The sequence below is a fragment of the Phyllobates terribilis genome, unplaced genomic scaffold (assembly GCF_046119375.1).
Source record: "Phyllobates terribilis strain yellow unplaced genomic scaffold, ASM4611937v1 Scaffold_4__5_contigs__length_816908805, whole genome shotgun sequence".
In the NCBI taxonomy this organism is placed as follows: Eukaryota; Metazoa; Chordata; class Amphibia; order Anura; family Dendrobatidae; genus Phyllobates; species Phyllobates terribilis.
Window position 1 is genome coordinate 243,050,140 of NW_027362764.1, and position 19,503 is coordinate 243,069,642.

The window sequence follows — 19,503 nt, forward strand, 5'->3', positions numbered from 1 at the left end:
TAAAACATCACCCATGCCGTGATAAATGCAGTTACCAAGAAGGCCCACTTAACGATCAAAACGTGGAAAAGTGCTTGTGGCCAGTGACGCTACATTTTCCTGACTGCACATTGGGTGAACCTTGTGGAGATCGGGACAGAGTTGAACCCTGGGATGGCACATGTGCTAACGATGCCAAGGATTGCGGGCCCTAGTTCCATCAGGGTTTCCTCCTCCTCCTACACCAGTTTTTGCATCGCCTCCTCCTCCTCATCCTCCATCTCAGAATTGTCATTTTGAACCACGTCAAGCTGGAAGCAATGCAGCACTGCCTCAGTGAAGCGGCAACAGGCTCTGGTGAAACCAATTTGTTTAGGTGACAAATAGCACACCATCACAGAGTCGTGAAAAGTTATAACAGACCAGACAGATCTGTGGCTCTGGCCACTGAACCTACAACCAGGCATTGTCATGTGTGATAATGGCCGTAACCTGGTGGCGGCTCTGAAGCTTTGCAAGTTCGCACACGTACCATGCCTGGCCCACGTGCTCAACATAGTGGTTCAGCGGTTTCTGAAAACCTACCCAGATTTGCCTGAGCTACTGGTCTGGTAGTGCTGCACCAGTGCTTGCAAGTGACAGCTTTCCGAATGGTGTGCAACGTGATCACAGGTTGAAACTCCACATTGCACATGTTGGCAAGACTTTGTGAGCAGCAGAGGGCAGTAGTTGAATACCAGCTATAACATGCCCGTCAGTATTCCTGTCAGCCTCTGCAAATAACACCCGACGAGTGGGCATGGAGGTCTGACATCTTTGACGTTGTACAATACTTTGAGGAATCAACCAAGATGGTGAGTGTTAAAATAATGGTTCAGCTTCAAATCATTGCCTTTAAAAAGACTTGTTTTTCAGTCAGATAATCCTTATTTAGCAATACTTTTGTTTGTTCTGTTTTCTTGTAGTGTTCTCATGACCTTTATAAGAATTGGCTCATTGGTTTATAATTATCATACTTGTCCTATGTCTGTACACAAAATAAAGTTCCAATATATCACCACCAGCAAACTCCCTAAGTTCACCATGACCTGGACTGTATTCAGTATTATCAGTGAGAAAGGATGTTGGGAGTATCATACATCATGAATATCCTGCAGATGTATTGACAAGCACCTGTTATTTAATTATTTTACGCCAAGGATAACATATTATTTACATAATCTCATACGCATGTATCAAAGCACAACCCACGTTGATTGGGGTATATAATTACATTACATCTTAAAATAAACAGAATCATTCTCTTGAGACAGTCTGTAGTGAGTGTCTTATTTGAAGCGTTATTCCTATAGGAAATCCTTATTTCTAATTCGTCTACCTGAGAAGAAGCGAGATCCCCTCCCGTCTTTAACAGTTGGAGGCCCTTCAGCGAGATCTATTTCCTTTTTTTCCTTTTAATTTCATCTGAGACTGAACAACAGTTTTACCCCTATCCCGAACAGAAACAAACCCCGGCCGGGTAAGTGAGTGGCCTTAACACTCTGAGCATATTTCTCTCCGGGAAAGGTGGGGTCTATCTAGGTCAGTCTCCGGGGATCTTGAACGGGAAACCCTCAGGTAGCAATTTTATTATTATTATTAATTTTTTTAATATATATTATTACTAACAATTTCACATAACTGGAAAATTACTAATTCAAATACTATATCATATATCTGTATTTTTGCATGCATTAACTATTTCATATAATATATATATAGTACTTCTACATTCCCAATCATTGCTGCTTCCAACTTAACTAACGTTCATACTAAGTGTAACTGTGTTAAGTTCATGCTTATTATAGCAAAAATGTACGAGATATAAGTGATTAGATGACGTGTGCTGAATGCGTGTGTAGTACTCTGGTTAGCAAATACAACAATGGAGCTGTCACGCATTTTAGGAAGCTGTGAGATTAGTGTGGAATCTGAAGGTTGGGGGCTACGGGAGGAAGATAATACATTCCTTACGTTAGTATATGTGAATATTAACAGTCATTGTTTTGTTGAACCTTATACCATTTATGAATATTGTGATATTGATTCAGCTAGAGCAATAAATAGAATCCAGGATTCACAGGATATAAAGTTATTTTGCCCAGTTGCCCTAGAAAATTTTAATAGGAATTGGAATACGAGAAGTGCTGTGGTGGAGAATGAGGAGGTGTTAATGACTGAAGTGGTGATTAAGAGAAATGAATAATTGATAGGCTGGAAAAGCATACATGACTTGTGAAAAGTGTTTGTGCTCGGTTACAGTAGTGAGAAAGAGAAAGCCTCATCGTAGGGATACTGCTTCGTTTCTGGAAAGAATACATTTGTACCCTGTAAGTGCACACCAGTATAGGAGAAGTAACGTTACATACCGAGTTTTCCCTGCCATATTGTTCCACATCCACACACTATAGGTAAAGAGTGGCAGTATATTATAGAAAACAGATGGTATATGCCTGTGTGACAGGATATTACTTGTCTCAGCATCAGAGCAGAGCAAAGAGTTGCAGTTGAGCTTAAGGCCCTCGAATCAGGGGTAACTGGCTAATGTACTTGACCAGTTGATCCAGCTGATTGAATCAGGGGTAACCAGCTAACGTATCTGACTGGTTGACCCAGCTGATTATATAGCAGGATATTGAAGATAGGGATCGCAACCCTTGACAAATCCTGTTATGGGTGCTCGAGTCTCCAGATCAAGGAAAAGGATCTGAGGTGCACCATGTGTGATCTTGTGAGAAGGGAGCACGGCAGGGCAGCTGTAAAAAATGCAACAAGATATTGAAAAGGGCTGGTATGCCAGCCAAGGGATGCCTAGATGCTGAGAGATGGAAACGGTTCAGTCAGGAACATTCACAATGGATTGATAAGCATGATTACGGAGCACAGGTTGCAGCCTGGTTGAGAACTAGTGAGAGACATCATTCCTTTTTAATTCCCGATGATGACGATGAAACTGATCAGGTAGTGATCAGAAGCAGATCTCATGCCATACAACCCCCAACACCTAGTCGGGAACAAGGTCCAATCCAGGCTGCGCCCTCCGCTCCATCAGAGAATAGATTAGAGCCAAGTGATAGGTCAGAGTCAAGTGTAAGTGTTGAGAAAGAAAAATCATTGTCCGAGATTTTTACCTCCCCAGCAACCACACATAGTGCTAGCACTATCCCGTATATGGATGAATCAACCGGCCAGGCTCTACACTCTCCACCACCACCCATGATGCAACCCTTTACACCATCACAGCCACAGCACTCACCTCATTACACCTATGCCCAACAACCCATTCTGATGCCACAGTATCAGACACCCATCCTGATGCCACAGCAACAGGGCTATCAGTATTCTCACATTTTGTATCCGTCACTCCCAGTCAGTCCAGGTACACCTGAGAACCCCCCCGCCTACGCTATAGGAAACCATTTTCCAGGGATCCCATCTGGGTCTACTGATAGTTTCTCCACCCCAACAAAGAGGAAACAAAGTCCTCCCGAGAACGACCCCTATCAATTTTCTCCCCCGCATAGTACTGCATCTACTACAGATAGTGACAGATCCCTTCACTTGCATATGACACCATCCCCATCCATGACTCCACGTGAGACAATAATTTTAAAACTAAAAGTAGGCAAGGACGGGACTTGGGGGGTTGAAGATAAAGAGAGAGAAAGGGAAAATCTAGCTATCAGCTCAGTTGCCAGTGAGGAGGACGGTGGAGAGGAGAACGCAGGCACACACGTGCAGCCCACAGCCCCTCCCCGCACTAAGAGGAACAATAGCACTACGCTCTAAAACATGGATTTGCCCTGGATGTCAGGATAGTAACAGCAATGCAGAATCCGAGTGTAAAAATTGTAACTTTGTTAGAGGACAACCAGAGACTGCTGCATTCCCAGTTATTACACAGACAACCACGGGCACACAGGGTGAACAACAGGTGAAAACTGATACCACTACTTGGTATAAACCGTGGTCTAGGTCAGAACAATTGTCCATGGCAAATAGTTTTCCAGACATGTATAAGAATCCGATAGGATATTATAAGGCGGTGAAAGGGGTAGCTGAGAACTATGATGCCACTTGGAGTGATCTGGTACCGCTCTGTAGTCTCAATGGTGGAGTACCACTTGTGGAAAAGGTTAAACAGGTCCACGTAGGAGACGGAATAGGAGCGCTACCGGGTGACACCCTAGAATCGGGGAAACAGTTTATCCTCCGGTTAAATGCAGTCACTAAAATAATGGCAGAAAGTCTTATCTCAGGGCTGCCAGAGATATTCCAAGAACCTGAGGAAACGGTTGATAAATTTCATGCTAGGTGTGTAGCTGTGTTTAAAGATCATGATTATAATTTGAATAATCCAAGGGAATTGGGGTTTCTGAGAAATATGTTTATCACTGGTCTCAGAGAAGACCTCAGGGCAGAGGTGTTTAAGCTGCACCCAGAATGCTTATATGCCCCTTGGAGCAGTCAATATCCACATTCAGAGGATTAGAACAGGCCATAAATAAGAGAAAAAGAAAGATAAGGTCACCCCAATTATGGTAAATATACACCCAGATGCCTTTCAGGACACTACTAAGGACACAGTGAAGTCAGCCACTCGAACTACTTTAGGCGGAAGAGTAGACAAGAAAAAAAAATGGACCCAGAGGATTGTAAACAAAGGGTTTCTGTTTTGGGTACGGTGAGAAGGGTCACATCTAAAGGAAACTGAACCTGTAAATGTTAAAGATAGCACATGCTATTGACTTATGTACCCATCTACTTGTCTCAGATAAATATCCTAGAAATTTAATAGGTGCAGACATTCTTAATGCAATGAATGCGATCAATAAATTTGGAAAGAAAGGTGTTACCATTGCAGGTCCATTATCTGAAACAACAATATCAACAAGGATGTCAATAATTCAACTTGAAAAGGAGGTGGATTCAGGTCTCGATGACGACATACAGGAGATGCCTGGTAACGTACCAACCGTACTATGGGTACAAGATAAAACGGATGTTGGACTGTTAAAAATAACCCCAGTGACAATTAGGTTGAAGCCTCGTGTTGCACCGGTACGTATGAGACAATATCCCCTGAGCAAGGAGCAAACAGAAGCAATTGCACTACAGGTGAATAAATACCTAGAAAAAGGTATAATCAAGGAAAGTATGGTCCATGATTTGAGAGAGATTAATAAATTAATGGTTGTAGACATGCCCATAGTACCAAATCCACATACCCTATTAAATCAAATTCCATCTATTGCAAAATTTTTCACAGTGATTGACCTCAGTAATGCTTTCTTCTCAGTGCCAATAGATGATGAGAGCCAGCTGCTGTTTGCCTTCATCCATGGAGGAAAGCAGCATTGCTGGACCCGGTTACCTCAGGGGGGAGCAACTTCTCCCTCCATGTTCTCAGAGGCAATGGCAGGAGTACTTCTCTCTTGGCATCCTGAGAATCAAGACATTCAGCTACTTCAGTATGTGGATGATCTACTGTTGTGTACCCCAAGTAAGGATGTATGTTTAAAAGAGACATTATCTTTACTAATCTTCTTGTACCACGAAGGTTGCAAGATATCCAAGGAAAAACTGCAAATTGCAAAGGAAAGAGTAGTGTTCTTAGGACATTGTATCTCCTTCCCACTCAAACATATCACTCCAGAAAGGAAAAAAAAAAAAAAAAAACAACAATCAGTCAGGCTGTAGAACCAACAACTTCCAGCGCATTAAGAACGTTCCTGGGGCTGGTCAGCTACTGTAGAGAGTGGATTCCTTCTGCATCTGCCATGATGCAGCCCCTATTAGACGTGCTCTCTGCATGCAATAAGGGTCAGCTTTATTTGCTGACCCTAGAAGAAAAACAGGGGTTTCAAATGCTCAAGGACACCATTCTCTCAGCACCAGCACTAGAAATCCCCAACTACGGCCTACCATTTTTCCTTTTCTGTCATAAATCAGGGGGGCACGCTAAAAGTGTGCTCACCCAAAAACATGGAGGTAGACATCGTCCTCTAGGATATTACTCTGCTCAGCTCAATTTTGTTGCAAAGGGGGCACCCTCATGCATCAGAGCGGTAGCCGCCTGTGCAATGTTGAAAGAAAAGGTGGCTGATATAGTGCTAGACAATGCACTAGAAATTCAAGCTCCCCATTCAGTACAGGAACTTCTGCTCCAGGCCAGGACAAAACACCTGTCCATGAGCAGATTGACCAAGTACGAGGTGGCATTATTGACTCCCCCAAATGTCACTATCAGAAGGTGTACGACTCTTAACCCTGCCACACTAATACCTGAACCAATTGATGATGAAACATTACACCTTGAGCGTAACTGCTCTGAGTTAATGGACGCAGAAACTAAACCACTAGCCAATGTACAAGAAACACCAATTTCCGAGGTGGATCTAGAGCTATATGTAGATGGCTCCCGATACTACCTAGATGGGAAGCCCCATACAGGCTATGCCATAGTTAGTCAAAATTAAGTATTAAAGGATGAGGCACTGTCCCCTAGAATGTCTGCCCAGGAAGCTGAGTTAAAAGCACTCGCTGAAGCATGTATAATTGCAGAAAACAGAATTGCGAATGTTTTTACAGACAGTCGCTACGCATTTGGCATTTGCCATGATTATGGTCCCATATGGAAAAGCAGAAAGTTTATTGGTTCTTCTGGCAAACCAATAAAGAATGCAGAAGCAGTAGCACAACTCCACAGAGCATTGGAGTTCACACCAAAGAGTGCACAAAAGAGGCTGAGGGAAACAGGAGGGCGGATGCAGCTGCAAAAGCTGCAGCCCTGTTGCCCCTCCCAGTAGAAACATACACTGTTCTAGTGTCTGGGATTGTGGACCTGGATCTCTTGCAGAGCCTACAGGATCAGGCCTCTGCACCAGAAAAGGAAGAATGGACTAAACGCTCAGCTAAACAGGGAAAGGATGGACTGTGGAGAGCAGATGGCAAATACTGTCTGCCAAGATCCCTGTACTCTATGATGTGCACTCTTTCTCATGGACCAACCCATCAGTCCAAGGATGCAATGGTAAGTCAGGTAAAGATCTATTGGGTAGCACCAGGATTCCATTATGCTGCTGTTAAATTCATACAGGGATGCATCATCTGTGCATGTCATAATGTGGGAAAAACGGTGAAAGTGCCACCAAAGTGCACCGTGAGACCATTATACCCATTTCAGCGACTTCAGATAGATTTCATTCAGCTCCCGAAGGTAGGCATTTATGAATATGTGCTTGTGACGCGCCCCTGGGCCTGTGTCGCGCTGCGTTGCGCACGCGGGAGCTTACCCGGAGCCGGATCTCTTGAGGGTTGTAGTCTAGTGGCGGCGACCCGGTCCGTGCCCAGGGAGTCAAACTGAGCGGCGATGTACTAGCAGTAGATGGTTGGTGACTACGCCACCCGTTGAATGCAGCTATGGAGCTGCCGCTGCAGGGCAGACCGCTGAGGCCGGTGGAAGGATGGTGCAGCGTGGATGGTATAACCCCCAACGGGAGGGGTATGGCCTCAGGGTAGCCGACGTGGATGATGGGGGTAGCAGGAACCACTCAGAGACGGTGCGGTGTAGTTCAGGGTCTTTACTGGTGACAAAGATAGACCCTCCCGGAGTACTTGCTAGTAATAGGGGCCTGGTCAGTCCTTGAGCAGATGGGATCTCCCCTGGCCAGGCGGAGTTGTAGGCCTTCCCAACTAACTGTACTCTTCTGGCTACCTTGCTAGAGGCGGGAATAAGTAGCCCACGTCCCTGAGTGTACCGTGTGGTGCTCACCCGTATGGCCGGTGACTCGGGGCCTTCTAATGGCTTCCGCTCCACGATGGCGGTGCTGGTCCCACGCGTGTGACCGTGCCTTCGGGCTTCTGGGCCAGAGGACCTGAAATCCTCTGCCGGACGGTTTCTGCTGCTGGGTAGGAGTTAGTCCCCACAGCCTCGGACTCCGGGTCCGGTAAGAAATCTTCTCAGTCAGGGCGAGCTCTGCAGCTGCCAGCCCCTGACTCCTTGTAACACCGCTCCCCACAGAGCTCCTGATGTTTCTTGCTATGCTGCTTCTCTTCTCTACTCTTGTTCTGTCTTCTTTCTCACTAACCCTGCCTCAGCCCCGGGTTTATATAGGGGAAGTCCTTCCCCTCCCAAGACTGGGCAGGAGGTGTGGCATGCACAGGATCCCTGACCAAAGGACCTCCCACCTGCTCTCAGACGTAATATCTCTATCACTGTGGCAACCAGACCCCTGGGGTGTCACATTCCCCCCTAGTGAAATTTAGTACTCCGGGACTAAACATATTTTTTTTTTTTTTAGAAAAACATAACAAGGTATAACAATAACAATACAATAAGAAAAACACATAAGATGGTTACGGCGTGTCCGCAACCGGGTGCAGTTTTGAAAAGCAAGGTGTCCATTTCACCAAAACAGGGAGACGTAACCAGGTAGGGGCCTGTCCTGCCCCGAGTCCTTAACAGTCTTTAGTCCATCCTGGGTTACGCTCCAACTATGTACAAGGATTCCCGGTAAATCCACCAAGGACTCCTAAAAAGAACTAGAAACACAAAATTATACACAAGCAACTATAAACAAGTAAACATTATAAGATAGCTTAAACATTTAGATCCTCCAACGTGCGGGTAGCTGGCCTCTAGTGGCCCTAGTGGACCTACGGAGCTGACTGTCTGGCCCTGAACTACAGGGTGTAGGAGCTGTCAAGGGTAAACTGGGCAGCTGTCTATGGGCCCTCTGGCTCACTAGGGGTATGGCAGGCTCACTATAAGCAGAGGGTTGATTTTCCAGGTCTGCTTGTGTAGAGTCTTCTGCCTCCTGGACCGGCTGTTCTCCCAGCTCTACCGGTTGCTCCGTAGGTTCTTGGGATGATGGTTGGAGAAAGGTGAGTACGGGTACCACAACTGCACCATTGACTTGAGTCCAAGACCGAGGGAAGTCCCCGAGCACGGTACTAACCATATCTTCCCTTTCCTCTACGGGTCGATGGTCTTCTTGTTCCTCTTCAGGGTTCCTCAGTTGTTCGGGACACTTCTTCAGGTGGTCCCGGGATACAATGGCTGTGGTTTCCCCTCCGTCTTTACTGATGGTACAGACCTTCGGGTTTTCGTGGCTTGAGGGCAGTACGGTGTACGGGTCCTTCTCCCACTGGTCGTCCAACTTGTGGAGCCGTCTCTTCCTCTTCAAGACCTGCTCTCCGGGTACCAGGGGAACAGCGGGAGCATACTGGTTGTAAGTTTTCTCTTGTCTTTCCCTAGCCTGACAGAGACTTCGCTCTACGCTCTCCTGTACTCTCCGGTACTGCTGCTGCCTCTCTGTGTCCCAGTCTGTTTCTGGTGAAGTGTCCTCGGGTGTCAGGACTCCCATTTCCAGGTCAACAGGTAACTTACCAGGTCTTGCCCTCATTAGGTAAGCCGGGGTACAGTTGGTGGAACCTACCGGGATGTGGTTGTATAAGTCCACCAGATCGGGCAACTTTTCAGGCCACAGACTGCGTTCTTCCAGGGGCAACGTTTTTAGAAGATCCATTACCACCTGGTTCATTTTTTCACAAAGTCCATTAGTCTGCGGATGGTAGGGTGTCGTCCTTATCTTCCGGCAGCCATACAGATTGCAGAATTCCTGGAAGACCTCCGCTTCAAAGGCAGGTCCCTGGTCCGTCAGCACTTGGTCCGGGTACCCGTGTGGACGGCAAAAGTGCTGCTGGAAGGCTCTAGCTGCTGTTTGAGCCGTTAAGTCCTTGACGGGGACGACAACCAGAAACCGGGAGTAATGATCCACGATGGTTAACGCGTAGACGTAGCCACTTCTGCTTGGGGTCAGTTTTACATGATCCAAGGCTACCAGTTCCAACGGTTGCCGGGTGACGATGGACTGCAGGGGAGTCTTCTGGCTGGCGCGGTCCTTCCTTCTCAGGTTGCACGGGCCACAGTCTCTGCACCACTTCTCAATGGTTCCCCTCATGCCTACCCAGTGGAATCGCTCGCGCAGCAGGAACTCCAGCTTCTTCCACCCGAAGTGTCCAGCTCCGTCGTGGTATGCCTCCATCACCATGGCTGCGTCTCTTCGTGGCACCACTACTTGCCAGAGTAATTCATGCGTCCGGGAGTTAACCATTCTGCGGCACAACTTCCCTTTGTAAAGGAACAGTCGACTCTTCTCTGCCCATAGTTGTTTGGCTTCCTCCGGAGCGTCTGGTTCAAGGCGAGCCTCCGGCCGAGTCAGCATCTCCTTCACCAGTCGGACGGCAGGGTCGCTGTCTTGCGTTTCCGCCCAGTTGTAGTGAGGTAAGGGGTTCAACGTAGCAGCCTGCTTACTCCTTACCCGGTGGGAATACTGGATAGTCCCATGACGGTGGAACGCAGGGAGTTCAATCTCTTCCAGTCCCTCCGGATCTTCTCCTTCGTCCGGCAGGTTGGGCATCCTGGACAGGGCGTCCGCGTTAGTATTGGAGCACCCTGCCCGGTATTTGATTATGAACTCGTAGTTGGACAGACGGGCCATCCACCTCTGCTCCAGGGCACCGAGTCTTGCCGTGTCCAGGTGTGTCAACGGGTTGTTATCCGTGTACACGGTGAACCGGGAAGAAGCAAGGTAATGCTTAAAGCGCTCAGTGACTGCCCACACCACGGCCAGGAACTCTAGCTTAAATGAGCTATAATTCTCGGGGTTCCTTTCGGTGGGTCGCAGTTTTCGGCTGGCGTAGGCGATTACTCGTTCTTTCCCCTGCTGGATCTGGGACAGTACGGCTCCTAGCCCGATGTTACTGGCGTCGGTGTAGAGGATGAAGGGCTGGCTATAATCCGGGTACGCCAAGATTTCATCCCCCGTGAGGGCCATCTTCAGCTGGCGGAAGGACTCTTCTTCTAGCTCTTCCCATTTAAAGGGCGGCTTCTGGTTCTTGGCCTTCCGGGACTGGCCTATCAGGAGGTCCTGCATAGGCGCTGCCTTTTTGGTGAAACCGGGAATAAACCTTCGGTAGTAGCCTACCAACCCGAGGAACTGCCGCACTTCTTTTACGCTGGAGGGGCTTGGCCATCCCTTAATTGCGGTGATCTTATCGGGGTCGGGAGCCACTCCGTCAGCGCTCACCACGTGTCCCAGGTACTGCACCTTTGGTTTCAGGAGGTGACACTTGGAGGGTTTCACCTTTAGGCCGTAACTCGCGAGAGCTTCGAACACCTCCGCCAGGTGTTTCAGGTGGTCCTCATAAGTTTTGGAGTATACGATGACATCGTCCAGGTACAACAGGACCGTCTCGAAGTTTCTGTGGCCCAGACAACACTCCATTAGTCGTTGGAAGGTTCCCGGTGCGTTGCAGAGTCCGAACGGCATGCAGGTGAACTCGCTAAGTCCCATCGGGGTGGTGAATGCGGTCTTCTCCCGGTCCGCCTCTGCTACAGGAACCTGCCAGTACCCGCTAGTGAGATCCAAGGTAGAGAAGAAGTTAGCAGATCTTAAAGCAGCCAATGACTCCTCTATCCTTGGTAAGGGGTACGCATCCTTGTGTGTGATACGATTGATTTTCCGGTAATCTACACACATCCTCATGGTGTTGTCTTTCTTTCGGACTAAGACTAGTGGAGCTGCCCAGGGGCTACAGCTATCCCGGATTACCCCAGCCTCCTTCATGTCTCTAAGCATCCCCTTGGCGTGTTGGTAATGTGCAGGGGGTACGGGTCGATACCTCTCTTTTATGGGAGGATGATCTCCCGTGGGGATGCGGTGTTCTACCCCCTTGACTCGCCCGAAGTCTAACGGGTGTTTACTAAACACTCTCTCATACTCTTGAACCACCCGGTAGACTCCCTGTTTCTGATGGGAGGGAGTGGAGTCAGTTCCCAAGTGTAGTTGCTGACACCAATCCTCCATTACTTTCTTAGAGCCGTTACCTTCCTCCGGGTGAGATGGAGGCAAGGGTTCCACAGACTGTATAGAGTTTTGGTTGATGGTATATAATTTTGCTAGCGTGGCATACCGGGGCAGGTACACTTCCCTCTCCCCGATATTGATTATGCGAACGGGCACCCTCCCATGGCGTACATTGACCACCCCCCGTGCTGTCAAAATGGTGGGCCTACTGTCTGAGTAAACTGGTTCTACCATTGCCTGGTAATCTCTACCTCTCAGACCAATAGCTGCCCGGCACCAAATCATCATTTCACTTTTTGGGGGCATGGCAATAGGGAAAGGTTCACACATTCTTACGCTACCAATCTCACCGCCGGAGAGTTCCACCTGTTGCCGTCGCATCAGTGCCCGGATCTCTTTCTGGAGCACTCGCTGCTCGCCGGAGCTGGCGTTCTTGGCAACCTGCTGTAGAAGGAAAATCACCTCTGCAAGACAATTTTCAATTACATTAGTTCCTAGAGTTATTTTTGGGTGGCTCTCATGTTTGTCAATGTCTACAATGATCAGTCCCTGTGCTGCCAGTTCGACTCTACCGATTTTGATGGTCACCTCTTTAAATCCGATCTGTGGCACGGGCTGGCCATTGCTGGCGATGATACTCAAGTCGTCGTCAGGGTAGCGGGTAATATCCGAGTCATTCCAGTACTGCTTAAAGAGCACGTACGGGATGGTGGTGACCTGTGACCCGGTGTCCAGTAGGGCACTCATGGGAATGCCATCCAGTACCACAGGCAAGACTGGACGTCCTCCCACATATCTGTCGCGCCAGTTCGATGGGCCTGGTGATCTTTTTCCTGGGGGTTGGCCCTCTACCCCAGGTTGTGCCCGTTTAAAGAACAGTACCTTTCCATATGTCCGGGTTGATTGCAGCGGCGGCAGATGGGTCGTCCGTCCTCGCTGTATCGGTCACTGGGTCTTCCTCTGGCCGGTGGGGTCCTCCTTGGTCGACGCCACGGGATGTCCTCCGGTCCGGATGCCAGCTGGATCTTCCCTGGGGTGGAAACCTGTAAAGACTGCACAGTTCGGGTTAGCGCAGCAACGCTCTTAGCTAGCTCTTGGACCTGATGGCGTAGGTCTGGAGCCGGGTCATTGTCCAAAGCCTGCGCATCAGCTCCCACAGGCCCTGCCGACAAGGGCGCCGCCTCCTGGTGGTAAGTGATAGCTGGGCGCCTGTGGGTCACAACGCCACCCGGTGCCGGTTCTCGGAGCACCCGGATGGCTCTGTCCTTGAACTGTGCAAAGTCCAGATGGGGATCCTGTAAAGCCATTGCCCGCAACTGGGTTCGGTGGGCATTGCAATATAAACCCTCTATAAATTGTTCAGTCAACAGCCTGTCCTCGTTTCCCACCCCATCAGGGTCGGTCTGCTTTATGGCCCTCAGGGCCTCTTGTAGGTTTAGTGCATAGTCCCTTATACTCTCATGCGCTCGCTGCTTGCACCCGTAGAATCTAAGCTTAATCTCGGCTGAGGTGCGGGTATCAAAGGTGTCCTTCAGCCGGGTTAGTATCCCTGCGACAGTCTTCCTCCCAGGTGGCCAGGATTTTACTTCCCTTTTGGCTGCCCCAGTTAGTTGGGCCACCAGGATGCTCACTTTTTGCTCTTCTGTGAGGGGGTACACCTGGAAGAGGCTATCCAGCTTTTCTCTAAAGTCATGCAGGGTATGTGACTCCCCTGAGTACTGGGGTAGCCAAGCTGCTCCCGGGATATAGGGCATGGTGAAGGGCATAACTGCAGCAGCGGTGGCGCTGGTGGGGGTTGAGGCAGTGAAGCTCTCCCCCGTATCCGACATCTTCCTCCCCCCTAGTGGACCGTGGCCTACCTTGCGATGATCCTGTTCCGTAGGCCGCGGCTCCGCAGTGGATCGTCAGGGTTGAGGACCTTCCGTCGCGCTCCGGTGACGTCGGCGTCTGCTGGGCTCCTTCCAGGACCTTACGCAACGTCCGGACGTGAGGCGGGGCTTCAGTTCTCACGCGCTTTCGGAGTCCACGCCCCTCTTCTTCCCGCGCGGCGTCCTCAAGATGGCGTCCAATGGCGGGAAAACTCCACGGATGGCGGGAAGAAGGTCGAAGATGGTGCCGGATGGCGGGAAAACTTCGCGGATAGCGGGAATCTTCACCACTGGTAAGTTTGAACAGTCTTTGCTTTTCAGGCACGCAGTACCCGGTGGTTGCGGGCACGAGATCCTGCCGACTACGCCAAATTTGACGCGCCCCTGGGCCTGTGTCGCGCTGCGTTGCGCACGTGGGAGCTTACCCGGAGCCGGATCTCTTGAGGGTTGTAGTCTAGTGGCGGCGACCCGGTCCGTGCCCAGGGAGTCAAACTGAGCGGCGATGTACTAGCAGTAGATGGTTGGTGACTACGCCACCCGTTGAATGCAGCTATGGAGCTGCCGCTGCAGGGCAGACCGCTGAGGCCGGTGGAAGGATGGTGCAGCGTGGATGGTATAACCCCCAACGGGAGGGGTATGGCCTCAGGGTAGCCGACGTGGATGATGGGGGTAGCAGGAACCACTCAGAGACGGTGCGGTGTAGTTCAGGGTCTTTACTGGTGACAAAGATAGACCCTCCCGGAGTACTTGCTAGTAATAGGGGCCTGGTCAGTCCTTGAGCAGATGGGATCTCCCCTGGCCAGGCGGAGTTGTAGGCCTTCCCAACTAACTGTACTCTTCTGGCTACCTTGCTAGAGGCGGGAATAAGTAGCCCACGTCCCTGAGTGTACCGTGTGGTGCTCACCCGTATGGCCGGTGACTCGGGGCCTTCTAATGGCTTCCGCTCCACGATGGCGGTGCTGGTCCCACGCGTGTGACCGTGCCTTCGGGCTTCTGGGCCAGAGGACCTGAAATCCTCTGCCGGACGGTTTCTGCTGCTGGGTAGGAGTTAGTCCCCACAGCCTCGGACTCCGGGTCCGGTAAGAAATCTTCTCAGTCAGGGCGAGCTCTGCAGCTGCCAGCCCCTGACTCCTTGTAACACCGCTCCCCACAGAGCTCCTGATGTTTCTTGCTATGCTGCTTCTCTTCTCTACTCTTGTTCTGTCTTCTTTCTCACTAACCCTGCCTCAGCCCCGGGTTTATATAGGGGAAGTCCTTCCCCTCCCAAGACTGGGCAGGAGGTGTGGCATGCACAGGATCCCTGACCAAAGGACCTCCCACCTGCTCTCAGACGTAATATCTCTATCACTGTGGCAACCAGACCCCTGGGGTGTCACACTTGTCTGTATCGACTTATTCTCATCATGGCCAGAGGCCTGGCCAGTTGCAAAAGCTAATGCTAAAACAGTAGCCAAGAAACTGCTCTCTGAAGTGGTGTGCAGATATGGAGTCCCTGAGGTGATAGAAAGTGACAGAGGTAGCCATTTCACTTCTCAAGTTTGTCAGGAAATTTTGGACGCCTTAGGGATCCAACAGTCTTTCCATACTCCCTACCACCCACAGAGCAGTGGTAGGGTGGAAAGACTGAATGGTACACTCAAATCAAAAATACAAAAGGCAATGGCAGAAACAGGAAAGCCTTGGACTGAGTGCCTCTCCATAGCGTTGTACTCTGTTAGAGTAACCCCAATGAGGAAAACTAGTCTCAGTCCGTATGAGATATTGTTTGGGGGACCACCAAAGACTGGGCTTTATTTCACTCAACAGTTGCAGGCCTTACATTCAAATATGACATCATATGTGGGAGCTTTACAAACTGTGTTACAACAGATTCATGACCGTGTTTTCAGTTCCATTCCAGATCCTACCTCTTTGCAAGGCACGCACAGCCTCAACCCTGGGGACTGGGTGACGATACGAAAACACATAAGGAAAAGCTTGGATCCACGATTTTAAGGACCTTACCAAATCCAATTGACAACACCTACGTCAGTAAAGGTGGAGGGAAAACCCACCTGGATCCACGCTTCACATTGCAAGAAGTTCTACAAGAATTAAACCAAAAGAATGGGCTTTGGGAAGTATTACTTTCTCCATGTGGTTATATTACTTGTGTCATTCCAAGGAAAAAGGGGTGCCCAGATACCAATAGAGTGGGATGATGATCAAACAAAACAGTGGAGTAATAAGTTTGTAAAATATCATGATTATGTAGCCCGCGCTAGGAATCTTTCAAATTGTTGGATTTGCACACATGCCCCCATAGCTGCAAAAACTATGCCCTATTTTGCAACTCCCATCCCTGAAGATGAGATCCTTAGGGAAAGATGTTGGGACATGTATGCATTAAATTTACCGTCCCAAGAGAGTAAAACTTTAGCAGCTCTGCCAATTACGGGATGGACCAAACAGCCCTGGTTTCAGGTCAATTTGACCGAGCCACTAACTAACAAAGACAAAAATAATATATATGAATTTGCGGAATTTGTTGGTACCTGGAGAAACAAGGAAAGTAATAGACATTACTTGGGAAAAATACCTGATCAACAATTGAAGCTCAGCTTCGCAGCAAAAAAACCCTGTCCCTTATGTTGTCAGTAAAGGTGGCCAGCAATGTAAACCAACTTGCCTGGAAAGGCATATCCATAGGAATTGGACAAAGGAACACCTCTTTACCTTAGGAGATACCCACCAATGTACAGAAAGAGGAGCTATATATATAGATGAAGAAACAAGAGAAGACCAATTGGGAGATGGTGCATCCGAAATGTCCATAAGTATTAACACCCAACCTCAATGTTTGGTTCTCCAATACTATATAGCAGTCACTACCGATTTAGAGGATTCTTGGTGTTTATACCCAAAAACAGTACGTTTAGTAACTATCGTTATGGCATTTTTAAATGAATTTCAATTTCAGTTGCCAAAGGGCGTATATATAGTATGTGGGGACAAGGCCTACCGATGGATACCCAAAGGTGCAGAAGGCACCTGTACATTGGCTAGATTAGAGCCTGCCACATGGGTTTGGGAAGATGAAGACTTCCCCTATAAGAATGTGCCCAGCCATATGCTTGCAAAAAGGAGTATAACCCCCCCCCCCCCCCCCCGAGAAAACATCTCATGGGAACACCCTGGTATCTCAAGGCAGGAATGGTGTTAACTGGTCCCTTGGGGGTAACCTTTGGCACAATGAGAAATGCCCAGATGATAGAGGAGCTGGGGGACGTTTTTGATAATATAACTGATTATTTATTTGATGCAATTAATGTGGAATCCGCTTACATGAAACAACTGATAATGATCACTAATCAACACTCTATTTTGCTAGACTAGCTTACTGCCTCGTAACGAGGTTTTTGCCAGGTTGTAGGTCCAGCATGTTGCCATTTTATAAATCCCACTGGTTTAATGCAAGTCACACATGATATAGAACAAGCACAACGGATCAAAGAAGGTGTGCGGAAGGCAAATGCCTTAGATAATTTACCACTACCCGAATGGCTCGCTTGGATGAATCCTTTAAACTTATTTAGGGGAGTTGGAGGGTGGATAAGTGGTGTCATACATTTCTTGATCCAGGCTGTGTTTATAATAGTGGTGGTTGCAATAATCATAAAACTTTTTGTGATGATGATAAAGAAAATTCTTGCTTCTAATTGTAAACTTTTTCCAGGTAAATCCCAACATAAAATTGATACAGACACTGAAGTGAAACAAACCCAAGTCCTGACTACAATAATAACCACAGCATAGCGAGAATGCATCTTCTGCAACAAGATGACTGCAGCAGACTTATCGGATTGTATGTTCTGCGCAAAGCCATTGGTCTGAAAAGCAAATCCTACTAGCAGAGGATGGAACCTGATAGATGCTGAACTCTCTGCTACTATTTACTCAAAGATACCGAACATATAACTTGTAGTTGTATATACACAGCAGTCTATTATATTAAAGTAGACATATACCTGACAATCCCTCTATACATATAGCAACTATACTCAGAAAATGGTAGGGAAAGTAAGGGACAGTGGGTCTGATAACAAATTAATTTGAACGGATGCGCAGCAGGACTGGCATTCCACTACATACGGAGGGTAAGCCCCGTGATGTCGTGAAGTAGGGTTAATTTGCAGGCCTAGAATTTAGGTAGGGACATGAGGGACAGACAGTATGACAAGATGATAAAAAGAGGGGAATTGTTAAAATAATGGTTCAGCTTCAAATCATTGCCTTTAAGAAGACTTGTTTTTCAGTCAGATAATCCTTATTTAGCAATACTTTTGTTTGTTCTGCTTTCTTGTGGTGTTCTCATGACCTTTATAAGAATTGGCTCATTGATTTATAATTATCATACTTGTCCTATGTCTGTACACAAAATAAAGTTCCAATATATCACCACCAGCAAACTCCCTAAGTTCACCATGACCTGGACTGTATTCAGTATTATCAGTGAGAAAGGATGTTGGGAGTATCATACGTCATGAATATCCTGCAGATGTATTGACAAGCACCTGTTATTTAATTATTTTACGCCAAGGATAACATATTATTTACATAATCTCATACGCATGTATCAAAGCACAACCCACGTTGATTGGGGTATATAATTACATTACATCTTAAAATAAACAGAATCATTCTCTTGAGACAGTCTGTAGTGAGTGTCTTATTTGAAGCGTCATTCCTATAGGAAATCCTTATTTCTAATTCGACTACCTGAAGAAGCGAGATCCCCTCCCGTCTTTAACAGTGAGTGGCGATGATGCCATAATCAGCGTAACCATCCCGCTTCTGTGTCTACTGAAACGCTCTCTGCTCACAATTAAAAAGGAAGCTTTGCATGTGGACCAGGTGGAGATGGAGGAAGAAAGTATAAATGGTGAGACTACCCAGTCCATCTTCTCAGCGCGGATTGGGTGATAATCAGGAGGGGGAGGCAGAGGTAAGGTGGTTGCCTGCACTACAGAGGGTACTATTCACATCAGTTTCATCCCGTCTGCTCCAAATGAACAAGGCCTGGATTGGTCCAGACTTCTCAACCCCACCAAATGACATCAGTTGAACATAAAGCCAATTTGAATGTTCCTTTTTTTTCTAGTGTATTTTCATGTGCCCCTTCCCATCCAAAAAAGGGTATATAGTTCATGGTTTCTTCTTTTTCTTATCCTCCTCCTCCTCCACCATATCAACATGCGACCCTCGCTCATAATTTTTAGAGGGTCATCATGCGGCCCTCGCTCATAATTTTTAGAGGGTCATCATGTGAACCTCACTTTTAATTTTGACAGGGTGTGTGTGAGGCCTACCTTTAAAATTTGCTTACATACAAATTCCACCTACTTTGGGACCACCCTGTATATCTACTGTATGTATACCCTCCAGAAGTAAATGTTTTTCAGCCCTTTCACTTAGTGCATAGGCTTTACCAGTCTAGGAATCACACTCTTTAAAAATGGGAAAAATGTTTGCGGAGGTCCTCCTCTACGTGTCTTCCAGGGTGTACTGCAGTCTCTCCTTCTAAATTTTGGCAGCCCTTGCACTTAGTACATAGGCTTTATGAGTCTAGAAGTCCCACTATCTAACAATTTTAATAGAATGTGTAGGAGGCTCTCTTTTATGTTTAATACAGGGTGTAACGGAGTCCCTCTTCCTTCTAATTTTTGGCAGTTCTTACATTGTCCGCATATGCTTTGTGAGTTTCA

At 47.8% G+C, this 19,503-nt stretch overlaps 1 protein-coding gene across 1 annotated transcript; it reads left to right on the top strand.

The window, feature by feature from the left end:
• The first annotated feature begins 1,277 nt into the window (after positions 1-1,277).
• LOC141265288 (uncharacterized) lies at positions 1,278-18,425 on the top strand. Its single transcript, XM_073678178.1, has 2 exons — positions 1,278-7,051; positions 15,649-18,425. The coding sequence occupies exon 1, from the start codon at positions 2,812-2,814 to the stop codon at positions 3,805-3,807; it is 996 nt and encodes a 331-aa protein (XP_073534279.1). The 5' UTR covers positions 1,278-2,811; the 3' UTR covers positions 3,808-7,051; positions 15,649-18,425.
• The last annotated feature ends 1,078 nt before the right edge of the window (positions 18,426-19,503 follow it).